Raw genomic sequence first — 15032 nt, 5'->3', positions numbered from 1 at the left:
GGGACATGCTGTACGCTGGCATTTGCCAGTCTGTCCGATGAAGCTATCGACTCTGGACTAGACCACACGTTTTCACACCACTCTTAAGTATTGACTCTGGGGTATTGTGCTCCAACACAGCACTGGGGCAGAGCATTCTTTCCACTCCTCATTGTAGTAAATATAGTACTGTATGTAGAATACATAATTTAGGGAATATGTTGCTCTTCTTTTGTTTACGCATATTTTTATTCCCTTGTTCATAAACATTTGACAATAAACATTTCCCTTGACTTTCTTTATTATATTATTGTCATCAATATAATGTGTGTGTGCGGGTGTGTTTGTATATATATATAGATAGATATATATTTATACAATATTTCCAGTAGATCATAACATTTGTTGACATAGTAATAGACATATTATAATTGCCTCTTCATATCACTTGAGCATATATTTTATATATTGTAAAATATTGTCTAAGATGTTTTTTTAATAGTAAAAAAAGTAATAATTCATTGCACAATTAAATCAAAGCAAAATATAAGAACTTGTTTTGTTATGGTCTTGACTACATTTCTTCTCTGTGATGACTCTACTCCTAATTAGGATTATGTGGATTATTAAGTGTATGACAAACATGCTCAGATTATTTCCAGCCAGTCTATGTTCAGCTCTGATAGTGTGAAGGCTATCATCGCCTTGAGTGAATCTTTACCGCATTTGTGTTCCTGACAGGTGGATATAAAGAACCAGGGCAAGACTGCACTACAGGTTGCAGCTCACCAAGGCCACATGGAGGTAGTGAAGGCCCTGCTGCAAGCCAACAGCTCCATAGAAGTTAAGGATGAAGATGGAGACACAGCATTGCACTACACTGCCTTCGGGTAAGGACACAAACACAGTTTTTGCACTCACGCAATCACGCAGCTCTGCTCATTGTGGCTTTAGAAAGACCTGGAGACTGACAGATGTACAGCAGAGCACTTGCCTGTCTCTTTTCTTGTAATGTGATAATCTATTCACAGAAGGGACTGCATTAAACTGTTGCTTAATCAGTCAGCTAATATATCGCCTCCTCTCACCACATGACACATGCTCAGGAAGTAGAAGAACATTTAACAAAATCTCCTCCGGAATTTGTACTTGTGTATATATAACTTTTTTGGGTTGCAAAGTGGCAGGTTTTTAAAAGGATGCTATTTATGTTAATTAACATACAACCATTAGGCTTGGCCATGGAGGACAGTGAGGATTAATCTCTGTATGTGTCTTTTTCTGTTTATGGTTTCTTTTGGATTAGCAATCAGGCAGAGATCACACGGCTGCTGTTGAGCAAGGGGGCGAATGTCAACCTTCTGAACAACTCAATGTGCACAGCACTCCACATTGCCGTCAACAAGGGCTTTACTGATGTGGTGCGAGTGCTGACCGAACATTCGGCTGACGTCAACCTGCAGGTGTGTTTCTCATGTTTTTTTATCTTTACATATTATTTAGCTGCATTAACTGGTGTTGGTTGATTCTCTGGCATAAAAAACAAGTGAAATCCAGCTCGGTGCTGGTGTAGTTTTAGCAACTGTACAGTATTGTTAGCTTTGGAGACATGACATGATTATCCAGTTGCTTACATTTTTGTCATGTGTGATAACATAGTCAGGTTCTTTAATGAAATCCATGCTCAAATAGGCTTAGTTAGTTGATTTCTGTACAGCAATACACATACCGCACAAGTACACTTTTACAGAAAAGCAGAATCCATACATCCATAATAATTTTTTTGTTTACTTTACAACTACTGTAAAGGTTTTGTTTACCAGTCAGGATTAGTAAACTCATGACTTAGAGCAACTCACACATTGCCCTTCCAAGCAGTCGTAAACACGCACATTTACATTTAGGGAAGTACAGTCATGCTTTAAGGTCAGCATGACTGTGACCCTGCTTCATTTCAGCTCTCATTCTCATTAAAACCATTTAGTGTCTATTGTAGGGCATATTCCAGACCGTCTAACATGCTTGCAACCAGGCCCTGAATTCCCTAACAGCATTTTTTTCTGCTTGAGTAGTGTTCCTACTCAGCTAAAAACATGGGGTAGCAGCCCACACTTTTTAATTTGTGCCACATACAAGCAGAATGTAGTAAAACATTAATCGCGTAGATAATATAGATACCAAATTAGTATACAGTATAGATTTCAGGATTAAAAATTCTAGTGAACAAAATCATGTCATGGTTGCAGATTGACACCTTTGTATTATAGAGGAGATTATAGATCTATAAATTATATACTATATGTATAATATAATTATACATAATAGATTAATAGATTAATTATGCTGTTTGAAGACAAAACTGCATTTTTTGCTCCTCTGTACTAAGGTGCTACTCTGTACTAAGGTGATACTCTGTACTTTTTTTTTCTCAATCAGGATTCATATGGGGACACACCGCTCCATGACGCAATTGCTAAAGATTTCCGCAATATCATCGAGATCATGGTCCTGGTGCCCAACATTGACTTCACACAGCAGAACCACAGGGGCTTCAACCTGCTGCATCATGCTGCCCTTAAAGGAAACAAACTGTGAGTACTAATTATAGACAAAACTTTCTGCAACTATGTTTTAATGCTTGGTTAAGAGTTACGACCCAGGGGCCACTCATATTACAAGAAGTGACATTTTATAAAACCCAAACTTCAATATAGTTGGTATTTTCTCGTAATCTTCATTTAGAAGGATTAGTAGACCTGCCTCTTAAATCCAGTTCATACCAAAGATCCGCAACAAGACAAAACCGTTTTGGAACGTCCCAGGGAAAGGTCGCAGCAGTCTGAACTTGCCTGCCTCAACTCAACTCAAGCCAACTGATGGTGGTGCCTGCGACTCAGCAGGTCAAGGCGCTGGTGGCTAGTTTTACGTAACCATTTTTGTAACTGCTCCAACATTCAGCTTTGGTTCTTGTCACTTTTTGATTGAGCTTGAAAAATATTCAACAACTGACTGACAATAATCAGATAATGGTGAATAATGGCAATAATTTGGGCGCTTTGACATCCGTCGCACATCTCACGCAACAGCAATCAAGTGTTTTTTTACATGTCTAAATTGATAGGTCAACGCTTCTAGTCTGTCTGTGGGCTTGTGTGTTTTGCTACAGGCAGATTTCCCTCATTTGCTACGATGGGAAGGGAAATTAAAGTCAGCTGTCTGGGGTGATGACTGGCAGAGACCTTTAAGGAAAATAGAGTCTGTGAGGATTGGATAACAGAACAAAAAAATGCATTCCAATACTATTTTGGGAGTTGATTAAAATACCATTGGCATGGCAAGCTTCAAATGCTTTAAAGCATTTGGGTCAGCCCTACAATGGACAAATGACAGCCATGTTTTGTGAATGTGCATTCCCTAAATCTAGCTTGCCATCAAGAATGTATGCACTAAATAAATCCAACTGCGTTTCAACAGTGTGCTTCCTTAAGATGCAAAGTGAAAAAATATACAGACTGTGATGTCTATTCTTTTCAGTCTGCTGAGCTGTTTTCAGTGTCTTGGTAATTTGAGTGTTTGTATCTGATGTAAGCCTTAGAAATCATGGTTATGGGCACGTGTGTGAGAATCTCTCCTGTGCATTCAAATGAGGACTCATAGGTGAACTCTCAACACTACTATCAGTTACAGATAGAGAGCTCATTACCCACACAGCTTCTGCAGCTGTCAGCAGGCTAGCAGTCAAACATGCAACATTTACTTTTGCACCCTGTTTCCCTACACATCGACTTGGTCTTTTCCCAAACTACTGTACTTTTAGTGTAGTCATTTTTTCAGCAATGCCGAACCAGGGATACATGATTCTGACTGGTTTTCTGACTGGTTGGTTTTCGGCTGGTTGCCACTGGAGGTGCTTAATCACAAGCTGAGCATTGACTCTGCACTGACCAGGCAAGCAGAAATGCATCGCATAACTTAATGTTCTCCTAATGAAAAGGTTTCATCCCTCCAACACAACTCTTCTGTCTGGCTAGTTTTTCGGTGTGCCAGTGTGTCCTGCTCTGTTTATGTTGCATCACATCAGCACCCACACACCCTGAATAGCCTGGAAATGTAGAGAGAATATACCAAAATGAATGGTTCCTTTTTTAGAAAGTCCTCAGTAGTACTCTGAATTTATTTTAATATTATGTTATTAATCAATTTAAAATCTAAATGTTACATATTAGCTTATATACAGAATTATATAATTTACTTTGTTTTCTCCCATGACTCAAACCAACGTTAACAGTTATGCAGCTTGTCCTTTGAATATTATTATATGAATATCTAAGACTGTTTACAAGGTGCACTGTGCAGTACAGCTAGTTAATTTTAGCAGTACAATTAAATCGTTACAGTAAAAGGCTTCGAAAACCATCTTAACAGGTGATTTATGTTTGCATAATTTATTATTAAGTCAAAATTAATCACATTGGTAAGGAAGATCACTAAGATCAAGAAAATTTATATTTTTTCCACATGTTTTAAAAAATAGGAAATCCCCTCACAGTACTGAGTTACTTATTATTCACAGTGCACACCATGGTAAACTTCCTGCTTCTTTGCTCCAGGGCTTTCATGACCTCATGAGCTAAACAATGTAATGGAAAATTGTCCCCCTTTTTTTTTTTTCTTTTTTTTTTTTAAGAGGTGCCATAAAGGAAAGGAACCAGGAATGAAAAAACACTAGCATCACCGTACATTTTCTCCCTGAGGCATTGCCTATTCGTTCAAGGTTTCAACTGGAGATTTGCATTTTATGTAATTTGATGGATACTATGTGGAAGACCTGTTATTGTTGTTAATAAAGATTTGCATGCTGTGAGTAGATTACCATCCAGCTGGTTATTTTCCTGCAGACTCCACCATCTACTTATGCCAGTCTGTCAAGTACTAAACCAATAAAAAAATTACTGTAAGTCGATCCATTTTTCTTTTCAAAGGAAAGTTTGAAGTGCTAAATTGTGACCTCCCAACTTCACCTGCCAGTGACCCACATTTCCTCATCACTGTGACAACCATCCCCCTCGCAGCTCATATACACAAGTAGAAAAAAGATCCTACAGCAAATCTAATCTCAGGACGGCATTGTACTTGAGTGCAGTGTGTGGACAAATGTAGACTTAGCAAGGGGAAGAAAAGACCGTTGGCAAGCAATAACTGCAATTGAGAGAGGAAAAAGAAGTGGAGGCCGCAGTAGACAGTCATTTAATAAATGTCCAATCTGTTCTGGCAACTGTCATATGTGCAGTGCTGGGAGTTTAGGCTGCACTCCCAAGCACTCATTTAGCTTGACATCAGCCGCTGCGCCAAAAGTAGAGACACAGGATTTATAGTGTTCAGGATTGGCTTAGTTCACCAGTTCATTCGTATATCATGAGTTGGTACATCTGTATCGTGTATGTGCTGTGTTTGTTGTATAGTATGTTTTTCTTGTTAATTCTGGCTTAATGACAAATTTTTATATGTAAATTTGTCATCAATCACAGCTTATCACCTATTCATTTTTTTGGAGGAAATTCGAAACTTTTTTTATTTAGAATTTTATAGTAACTAGTGCGGTGCCCGTTTGAAGCGTGTGCTTGCTTGGAATGGACAGAGAGCCAAAGAGCCTGGGCATTCATCTAACATGTGTCTATGTCTGATTGTATTTGCACGTAGAGTAGACAGCAATCAGTTTTTGGCGGATGACCACTTATTGGGCATATGACACTTTTTGGTATATGACACCAGTTGCCGGTGAACCGTAATTAATGAGCCTTCTAGCTCTAGGAATGCAGCTATTCCATGCCATTGCTGCTGTACTGCGCATGCCGGGGACCACACACACTCAGAGATTTCCTCTAATTAAGGTTCAAACCGCGAAGCGGTAGAATTGTTTCTCCAATCGTTACAAAGCTTGCAGGATACGTTTATAACGACGCTGGACCAGATGTGTGAAATTACACTGAAGTTGCTATTGAGAAAAAGGTTTGAACCCGCAAATCTCTGCTTGCCGCTATATTTGATACATTGATATTTTACTTAACTATCCTTCGCTTTTAAAGGAAAGGAAAAAGTGGAGTTTTTGTTTGATGGGACACTGTTTGGAGCAGCTGTGGCCCTCGGTTGTTTTTTGTGACAAAAAGATGAGATTGTTTTGTTTGTTTATAAGCATTTTCTTTTTCTGAGGAAATGGAAAAAGAGGGCTAAAGGCCAAGTTCACAAACAGTTCTGGGAAAGAAAAGAAACAAGGCAAGCAGCCAGATTTCTTCTTGAGTTTTTCAGCTTGACAGAAGAGTAGGATAGAATGATTAGTCTGTTTACTGTAATTACTTGAAAGGTAAGAATATTTGCCTGAATTTCTCCCAATTTCCTGTAATCGCACGTCCACGTAGCTTCTATGTTTTCCTCACTTTCACCAGATCCCTTTTGTTTCCCAACAGTATATTCTATTCTTCCTATTTACTCTTACTCTTTCTGGAGTATTTTGTGCCTTTCGACAGTACAAAGTAAACTGATTTCACAGCATTCTCACTCTGAGAAATATTTTTATATATAATATATTTTTCATTTGTCACTTCAAGAATTAGAACTTGTACTTTTCTTTCTCTTTTATTAAGAAGCAAGTTTCAAATAAGCATGATGCAGACTCTCACAAATAACCAAATGATGACTCAAGTCTCCAGAAAAGTCATCACCAGTGTGTCCAAGATGCCCTCTAGCTGTGTGAAGGAGTGTTTGTACAAAACTGCCCCAAAACGTCAGCCCAAGTCTGAATATTCATGAAGACACAGGAGTAAAGATTATGGAAATAATGCAGAAAAATGAGGCATAGTGGGCACAAAGGTGACACAACTGACACGGCAGTGTCTACTTTAGATCTGCGAGGGTGAGCTCTTTTGCTAGCCAAGGTGCTCTGGAGCCGACTTAATAGCGGCATTTCCCTCCATCAATACCTTCAACACACACACACACACACACACACACACACACACACACACACACACACACACACACACACACACACACACACACACACACACGGAGCTGCATTGCAGGTACAAATGACCTCCAACACAATGTCTCCCCAACAGCCTTCATCCCTTTTAATGCACCCAGCGGAGCATACTAAAGCAGCCCAGGCTCTCAGCGGTCAAGCCCTCTGTAATGCATTTGAAATGCATCAGCAATCTGCTACTAATGAGCCTGTAAACATTGATATTTCTTAATTATCTTAATTGGAGCTTCATTATTGTACAATTGTAATTTCCCCGTGTGGGATTAATAAGGTATACATTATTATTATTATTATTATTATTATTATTATTATTATTATTATATTGTTATTAAAAGGCCCCTTTTTACACTGATGCAAAAAAAAAATTGCATTTCTCAAGTTCCCTCTATGCTACTGGGGCATTTTAACAGTGTAATACAAACCTAATAACACTATCTAGATGCATCATTTAAAAAAGATGGGCATAAATGGCTCATAATTAATTTCATTCAGTCGGACAATTTTCTTAAGTTTTAAAGGTTGCAGAATGACTAATATTGAGCTTCAGGAAGGATCGAGTGTTTAGATTGTGCTTTTGTTATGTTGGTTAAGGAAGGGACAATTGTTTAATATTAAACTTGGGAGGGTTTATATGAGAGTTAAGGGAGAGAGATTTGTTGTTAGGGCTGCTTGATTATGGAAAAAATAATAATCACAATTATTTTGTTCAATACTGAAATCACGATTACTCATTAACCTTTGGATGAAATGGATAGTGTCCAGAATATAGTCTTTAGTGTCCTTTATCTCACAAAAAGAGTCTTTGGATCAGAATAAAATCTGTTTTACTACTGTACTGAGTTGGTTCAGCTTTTCACACATAACTTTACGCAGTTAATGAACAATTCCAGATACGTGAAACAATATTGCATCACAAGTCACATTTTTACTTACTATGACTACTACTAGACTACTGTCATTACTAAACGTGCTAAAGTATGAACAATTATGTTGCTCTCAGTGGGCTTATTTACAAACTAAGGAAAAATCCAGCACATATAGACCTTAGAATAACGTTACGTGAGTCCCGAGTCATTTTACATACAGTTTAACAAAAAAACTAAATGCTGAGGGAACATTACTATGTTTTTTCCTGTTGGTTTTGAGCAGTAGTAGGTATATGAACCCAGTTGGAAAAAGTTTTAAACAGAGTAAATAACGCGTGTTGGGGGAATACAATGTCTACTACAGCGGAGAGGCAGAGGGACCGCAGGGTTATCTAACATTAACTTTTCCCAGACAACAGAGTTGGATTTGCCTTTTTTGCTCACCAAACACTGCTGTGGCTGCCCTCCTTCTGCCATCTTTACTCGCGCTGAGTTTTTAAATTTCAGTGGAGGCACACGACTTGCCCCGTGTGAAGCGCGTGTCCGTGCCACTCTCTGACATGCACGCCAACAACCACTGCTGATAGACGGCCTTTTGTACACTTTCGCTTTTTGAAGCGTGATGGCTACTGTACCTGCAATACATACTTTAAACTGCGTGGCGAGAGAGAGTTTGTTGCGATTTTATGATCTCAACGCTAGATGGTAGAAATTCTTACTCATTGTTGCTTTAATTTAGGTGGCATTCCCCTTTCTGCTGGGAGCAACAAGCATCCCTTGTGTGTTGTCCATCAGTCTCCTTCATCCTGATATATTGATCAATCTGAAAAACTGACAGCAGTCTTGTATATCAAACCTCTGCAACACCAGTAGTCCTAAATAGGGAAATCATAACTAACATTAAAATTAGCCTTACGTCAGTAGAAGATTGGGTCACGTCGTGCTTAAGCCTTTATGGTGGCATGCCAGCTTCCTGGGTGCTCGCTAGGGCTGTCAGCTTCAATTTCACATGTCATAAAGCAGGCTCAGCTATAGAGCAAAGGACTCCTCGACAGTGCAGACCAGCCTCACACAGCAGCATCAGCCTACTGCCTGAATCACACAAAATACGTTTGCAATACTCTCACTTTATTGACCGCGGTGACAACTTTCAGAGAGCTCCTCACATTAAAAATGACATGTTGTTATCTGACTAAATAAATGTAAAATGTTTGACCGGGAAAGATTTGAGCGTACTGCTCTCAGTTTTGTCGAGCTGTGAGGTGTTGATTGTGATATTCTGTCCATATTATAGCACACTGTGGTTGAATACTGAATCTGATGATGGCAAGCTACAAGGATAAAAGGGATCTACTGTTGTTTAAGGATTAAAGCAACAGTTTACCTGGAACACTTTAGGTAGGGGAAGAAAAGGTTAGTCAATCAAGAGGTCAGTTGATTGTGTTTAGTGAGAAGTGGCTGCCTATTGTGCCTCATTGTTTCCTTGTTAAGAGTTGAACAAGCTGCTATATGTCTGTCCATGCTCATGTCAAGTACACTGTGGCACAGGAAGATATTCTGAGTGGCATATACTCTCTGCAGCAGTGTTGTTGGACGTATTATGTTCCATTGTGTCTCATCGGGTTCCTGTATTGTATGTAATACTTAGGCTAAACCAAGACGTGATATGAAAGTGGCTTTTTTAATATTTTATAAAGTAACACAATTAATAAGAAAATTATTAATATTTGCCTCAATGACCAATATCAGAATTCTTTTCCTTACTACTGGGCACAAGGTATTTGTGCTAACAGCAACATTCGTCCATTTTTTAAGGGAGGAACAGTACAGTAAAAAGCACTTCAGCAACTATCACAGATATAGCTATGAGCCTTGAGGGATTGAGTCTTGTGTTGTTTGTCCTGGTGGCAGGGCCACAGAGAAGATCCTAGCCAGAGCGAGGCAGCTGGTGGATGTAAAGAAGGAGGACGGCTTCTCTGCTTTGCATCTAGCCTCCCTCAACAACCACCGTGATGTTGCCGAGATCCTCGTCAAGGAGGTAAGCTGAAGCCAGTAACACATCAGACTCCTTTAAAACTGTTTTTCTGTTGTTTTTGTATAGATTAATACAGAACGGGAGTTGCAGTACAGTACGCAACCACCATAGTTTTATACATTTCATTCACAACCTCTTCCACAGGGACGCTGTGACATCAACATCCGCAACAACCGGAACCAGACAGCGCTGCAGCTGGCAGTAACGCAGGGCCACATCGACCTGGTGCAGCTGCTGGTGTCCGAGGGAGCCGACGTCAACATGGAGGATGAGGACGGTGACACGGCCATGCACGTTGCCCTCCTCCGCCCGCAGCTGGCCAATGTTATGCTAAGTCCCACCGTGGGAACCAGCAGCACAGAGGAGAGCAGCGAGGGTTGCTCCACATCGCTCTACTGCAGGGTGAGAACAAACGGGGAGGTGGGATGATGTTTATTTGTTCTTTGAACTGGTTTCTAATTTTCCATTTAAAGTTTTATTTATTCTACAGTGAGCAAATAGAGTTTGATTAAAAGAAATTCAAAATCAGTATTTTCAAATCAGTAACTGTTTGCCAGGGTTTGGGGTGGAGGAAAGTTAATGTGCATTCATCAACACAAAAGCTTTGTTTTGTCTGGTTTAGGGGAGAAATTATTAAAAAGCTCAAACTGGCACATTTTCTTATGTTCGAGTATTGATAACATATGAACACATACAGAAAGTAAGCTTCAGTACTTTACTTCACAAAGCATGCTGACGATATGGCTGCATACACTTACAGGCCACAGCAAATGGTATATGTTCATTCAAAGAGGATTAAATGTAGATGGAATAATAGGTAAATAGACACTTAAGGCAGGTGGATTAACATTAAAGGTGCAGAAAAAAGGAATTGGACGGACTAAAAATTGAAGCAGGGAGGGAATGGTAAACAAAACAGAGGGAAGAAATGTAAAGGTCTTTGTTTATAGTAGGGCTGGGGGATATGGAGAAAATCCCAAATCACCATGTTCTTGTCCTAATACCTTGATGTCGATATTGTGGTGATATTTTTGGGTTAACACTTGGTGCTTTAACAAAATATCTTAACAATGAGATTTAACATAAATAATCTTTAGTAATGTAGATATAATGACAAGGACATGTCCAAGTGGGTAAAGGTAAAATAGAAAAGCTAGAACAGTCTGGGAACACAGAAAATGACATCACTTTACTGCAATACAGCCTTTAAAACCAGAAAAGACAACACTCAAGGAGCCATTTGCGTTATAATGATTTCCAAAATCAAAGACGATATCTAGTCTCATATCACTGTATCAATGTAATATCGATATATTGCCCAACCCTACTTTATAGTCTATGGGGTTGATTTAGTCTTAGGTCTGTTATTGTTGCCACCAACTTCTGAGGAAAATATCTGGTTCTTTAGCTGCTAAATGCACCACTATGTTGACCAGCTGGCTGCTAACTGTGTCTGCTTGCTGTTTGGTGCTGAGCAGGTAGCAGACACTGGGTGTTTCTAAGCATTTTTTGCCGTGAAGTTGTGGGTCATAAAACTAAAACAATGAGCTAAAAGACACAAAAAATGCTTTGTAGAGCTGAGTGGAACTGCAATGTTAGGTTATAATTCAAATTTAAAAAAGTACTCATTAGAGCAGCTTTAAATACCTGCAATGTAACATTGTAACTTTATCCACCCGCTGCTGATGATCAAAATTATAATGTCACAGCATCCCTTTTAATCTCCATCACACTTGTCAGAGAGCCATTTACTCACAAGAACTAGTTTAATATTCCTCGTTAAGAGATCTTGACACCATGCTTTGTGCAGCACTTTATATATGACTGTTACATCAGTTGTTGTTAATATCATTGCACCAATGAAGAACGTCCTTTCCAGTCTACATGACCGCAAACACTGCAGCTCCACTCAGCATCCTGGGCACCTGCCAATCCCACGCACGAATGCACGCACGCAGACCTACAATAAGCACACCTACACGCACACATGCATGCATGCTCGCACACACACAACCATGAAGGTGGCTAGACTTAAGTGGTCAGGGCTGTTTTGGCCATTGTCAGCAGGTTAGTTATTGGGGGAGTTCTTCAGTGCTGATTACATTTCGGCTTTATGTATCAGCCTTAGCTGGATCGTACTGTTTTATACCTCTATTTTCTTTTTTGTCCTCACTATAATCTCTGTCCTTGAATAAGTTTTTAATGTATTCTCAACTACTTTTTCCACAAGATTAGTTGTTAGCCTTTGTAAGAGTACGTGTGTCTGTGGTGGTCTACCTCAGAAACGTGTTTGTTTTGACTGCAACTTCTCCCTTGTTCTGTCTTTCACCTCCTCTCTTCCCACTGCCATCCTGTGGATCCACAGCTGAGTGCTTCAGGTCTTCTGGGGAATATCGAGCTGAGTGTTGGCACAGCTATCGCTTGTTTTCTAGCGCAGGAAGGGGCTGACGTCAACTACGCCAACCACAAGGGAAAGAGTCCCCTGGACCTGGTGGCTGATAGCGCCATGCTGCAGCTCATCAAGAGCTTTTCTGAGAAACACAGGTAAATGTTTGTAAAAGCATAATGCCTTTGGATAATTTTACTATTAAATAGGTTGGATTGATAAACCAAAGAATACATTGTTAACGCCATTTTCATAGTGCGGTGTTTAAAACTGCATATGCCCTTTTTTAAATGCAAATAAACTAGAATTTATAGAGGAACAGAAATCCGCTGCTGCAGAAAAAAAGCTTTAGAAATGAAACACTGCTGTGTGCTGTCTATTAGGTTGCAGCGTCTGCAAGCCATCACTAGTGGACAGGGCCTGAGCAGCGCTAGCCTGCGGCGGGTCCACACTACACCCAACACCATGACCAACCTGGTTCTTCCCACACCGCCGGGGCCCAGCGAATGCCTCATCTGCTCCGAGCTGGCTCTGTTGGTTCTCTTCTGCCCCTGCCAGCACAGCGTGGCTTGTGAAGGTGGGTGGAGACTGGAGTTGGCGGAGTACTCTTTGATGGCCATTATTGATGATGCCAACGGCCGCAAAGGGCCACACTGTTATCACCTGGCAGATCATTGATTTGTGTGTTATTTATATTGTAGGTGTATTTTTTGTTGTATTCTCTTTGTATCGCTTCTGTATCTCTTGGCTGACCTGATCCTTGTCTAAACAGAGTGTGCCCATCGAATGAAGAAATGCATCAAATGCCAAGTCACAATCACAAAGAAAATTAGACAAGGTAAGAAAACGCCTCTTCTTCTTGTTATATGTGTTATTAGGAAAAGGATATAATGGAACATTTTCAGACAAAACATTTAAGGTCTGCTATAAGTATATACTCATGTTTAGGACAGAAATATCTCTTTGTCCAACATAATGATGAGCCCGATAGTGGCTAAACAGCTTTAATTTTTGGGTTTGCTTGTTTTTTTAAAAGCAAACTTTTCAATATTGTAATTTATCTGCATGTACCGTTTCTTTTTTCTAAACCAGTTTAAATGTAGCTTTCAGTGTTGCGACTGATTTTCGCCTTAATATTAATTCATGAGTTTGAATGATGTCAAAGTCCCATATGCACTGTGCACGTTTTGTGTGGGCATCCCAGGACTTCTTTGTAAGCCGTCTTGAGGTAATGTGTTGAGGACAAGCAACCAATGACATTGTCAGACATTTTGAGTCATGCTATATCCATGGTCAGTTGCCGTATGTGCAACCTTATTATCTTTGAACACCAGGACAGTCTTATCTTGCACAGTGTTCATAAATTTGACTTCTATTAACATCAGAAAACAATAACCTAGTTATTGTCTAAGTCTGTAAACTCAGTTCTTCTTCACATGTTGACCACTTCCAACCCCCCCACCCCCCACCCCAGACCAAACGGAGGTGGACTGCAGCCCCGGCACAGAGAACTCAGAGCAGCACAACCTGCTGGAGCAGTTGCAGTCTCGCTACCGTCAGATGGAGGAGCGAATCACCTGCCCTATCTGCATAGACAACCACATCAAGCTGGTCTTCCAGTGCGGACACGCCTCCTGCATCGACTGCAGCGCCGCGCTCAAGACCTGCCCGATCTGTCGGCAGACCATCCGTGAGCGCATCCAGTTATTTGTCTGAGCTTTTCTGTCCTCTCAGCTCTTAAAAACCCTAAAAGGATGTTGGAGGGGGCTGGTGAGAAGTGGGGGTGGGCAGCTGTTACAGTACCTTTGAAGACCCAGTGACCTATATCTGCCTGTCACACCCTCATTCTCAACCCTCTCCCCCCCCCTGTCAAATTCTCACTCAGCCCATAGGTTTCTTTACCATAAGATGCTGTGTTACATTGCTGAGAGTCCACGTTTGTTACATTTTGAGTAGTTTCCTTCTTGAGCAGTGCAGGCAGGAACATGTCGATGACCTAAACTTAATTTTCGGCATCAGAACTGATGTTTCGGAAAACAGACGAGGCAACGTTGTGAGGTGACGCTACCACTTTTAATACTTTAATGGTAAGCTGGAAGAAAAAGCCCCCACACCTATTCTTTTCTTGGTTCCCACTCAGCCTCCACCTCGAGTAATCTGTCCTATCTTTGCTGCTTTAAGTGGATGTCTGTTACCCATCATCTTCTCTGGCTGTGTGGCCTCCTCTGTTTACAAGGCTGCACAAAATCAGTCCCCGTCCTCTCCCCCCTCAGCCTGTCCTGTGAATTATGTTTGCTCTCATTTGTACCAGTCTCTTAATAATCAGTGTTAGTCTCTGCAGAGGGAGTTGGTATAACTAAAGGCTCTCCATATAGTCCCCAACCACTCGCCTGTATGTAAGGGGAAATACACACTATATATGCATGAATATATGCATATTGTAAAGCTGAAAACGACTGTGTTGTCATGGGTGATTTGTCGTTGTTGTTTTATTTCTCTCTGGTTACATTTGTGGTTTTTAATGTACTGATCAGTACAGGTTTTTATTTATGTGTGAAAGAAAGGTGGTATTACTTAGTTATGTCCTTTTTTTTTTTTGGTGTTTGCTTGGCAAAGATGTTTTTGTTTGTACTAAAATTCACCCCAAGCCTATGTCCTCTACTCAGGGTATCAAATCATTGAAAACACTTGTGATATCCATAACAGGTTAAAGAGCGCCCCCCCCCC

The 15032-nt window shown here is 40.3% G+C and overlaps 1 protein-coding gene across 7 annotated transcripts in view; it reads left to right on the top strand.

Annotated features, from left to right (window-relative positions):
- Positions 1-15032, top strand: part of mib2 (mindbomb E3 ubiquitin protein ligase 2) — a 39122-nt gene extending 24090 nt beyond the window's left edge. For all 7 annotated transcript variants that reach the window (XM_034876548.1, XM_034876547.1, XM_034876545.1 and 4 more), the window contains 9 exons: positions 721-869; positions 1286-1442; positions 2416-2570; positions 9796-9922; positions 10064-10321; positions 12285-12463; positions 12689-12882; positions 13078-13143; positions 13780-15032. In XM_034876548.1, coding sequence (XP_034732439.1) covers positions 721-869; positions 1286-1442; positions 2416-2570; positions 9796-9922; positions 10064-10321; positions 12285-12463; positions 12689-12882; positions 13078-13143; positions 13780-14021 — 1527 coding nt within the window. In that variant the 3' untranslated portion in view covers positions 14022-15032. The remainder of the gene's footprint in view (positions 1-720; positions 870-1285; positions 1443-2415; positions 2571-9795; positions 9923-10063; positions 10322-12284; positions 12464-12688; positions 12883-13077; positions 13144-13779) is intronic.

Source organism: Etheostoma cragini, chromosome 7, assembly GCF_013103735.1.
Source record: "Etheostoma cragini isolate CJK2018 chromosome 7, CSU_Ecrag_1.0, whole genome shotgun sequence".
NCBI lineage: Eukaryota > Metazoa > Chordata > Actinopteri > Perciformes > Percidae > Etheostoma > Etheostoma cragini.
The sequence above is the reverse complement of the archived record's forward strand: the minus strand, read 5'-3'. Positions and strand labels throughout refer to the sequence as shown.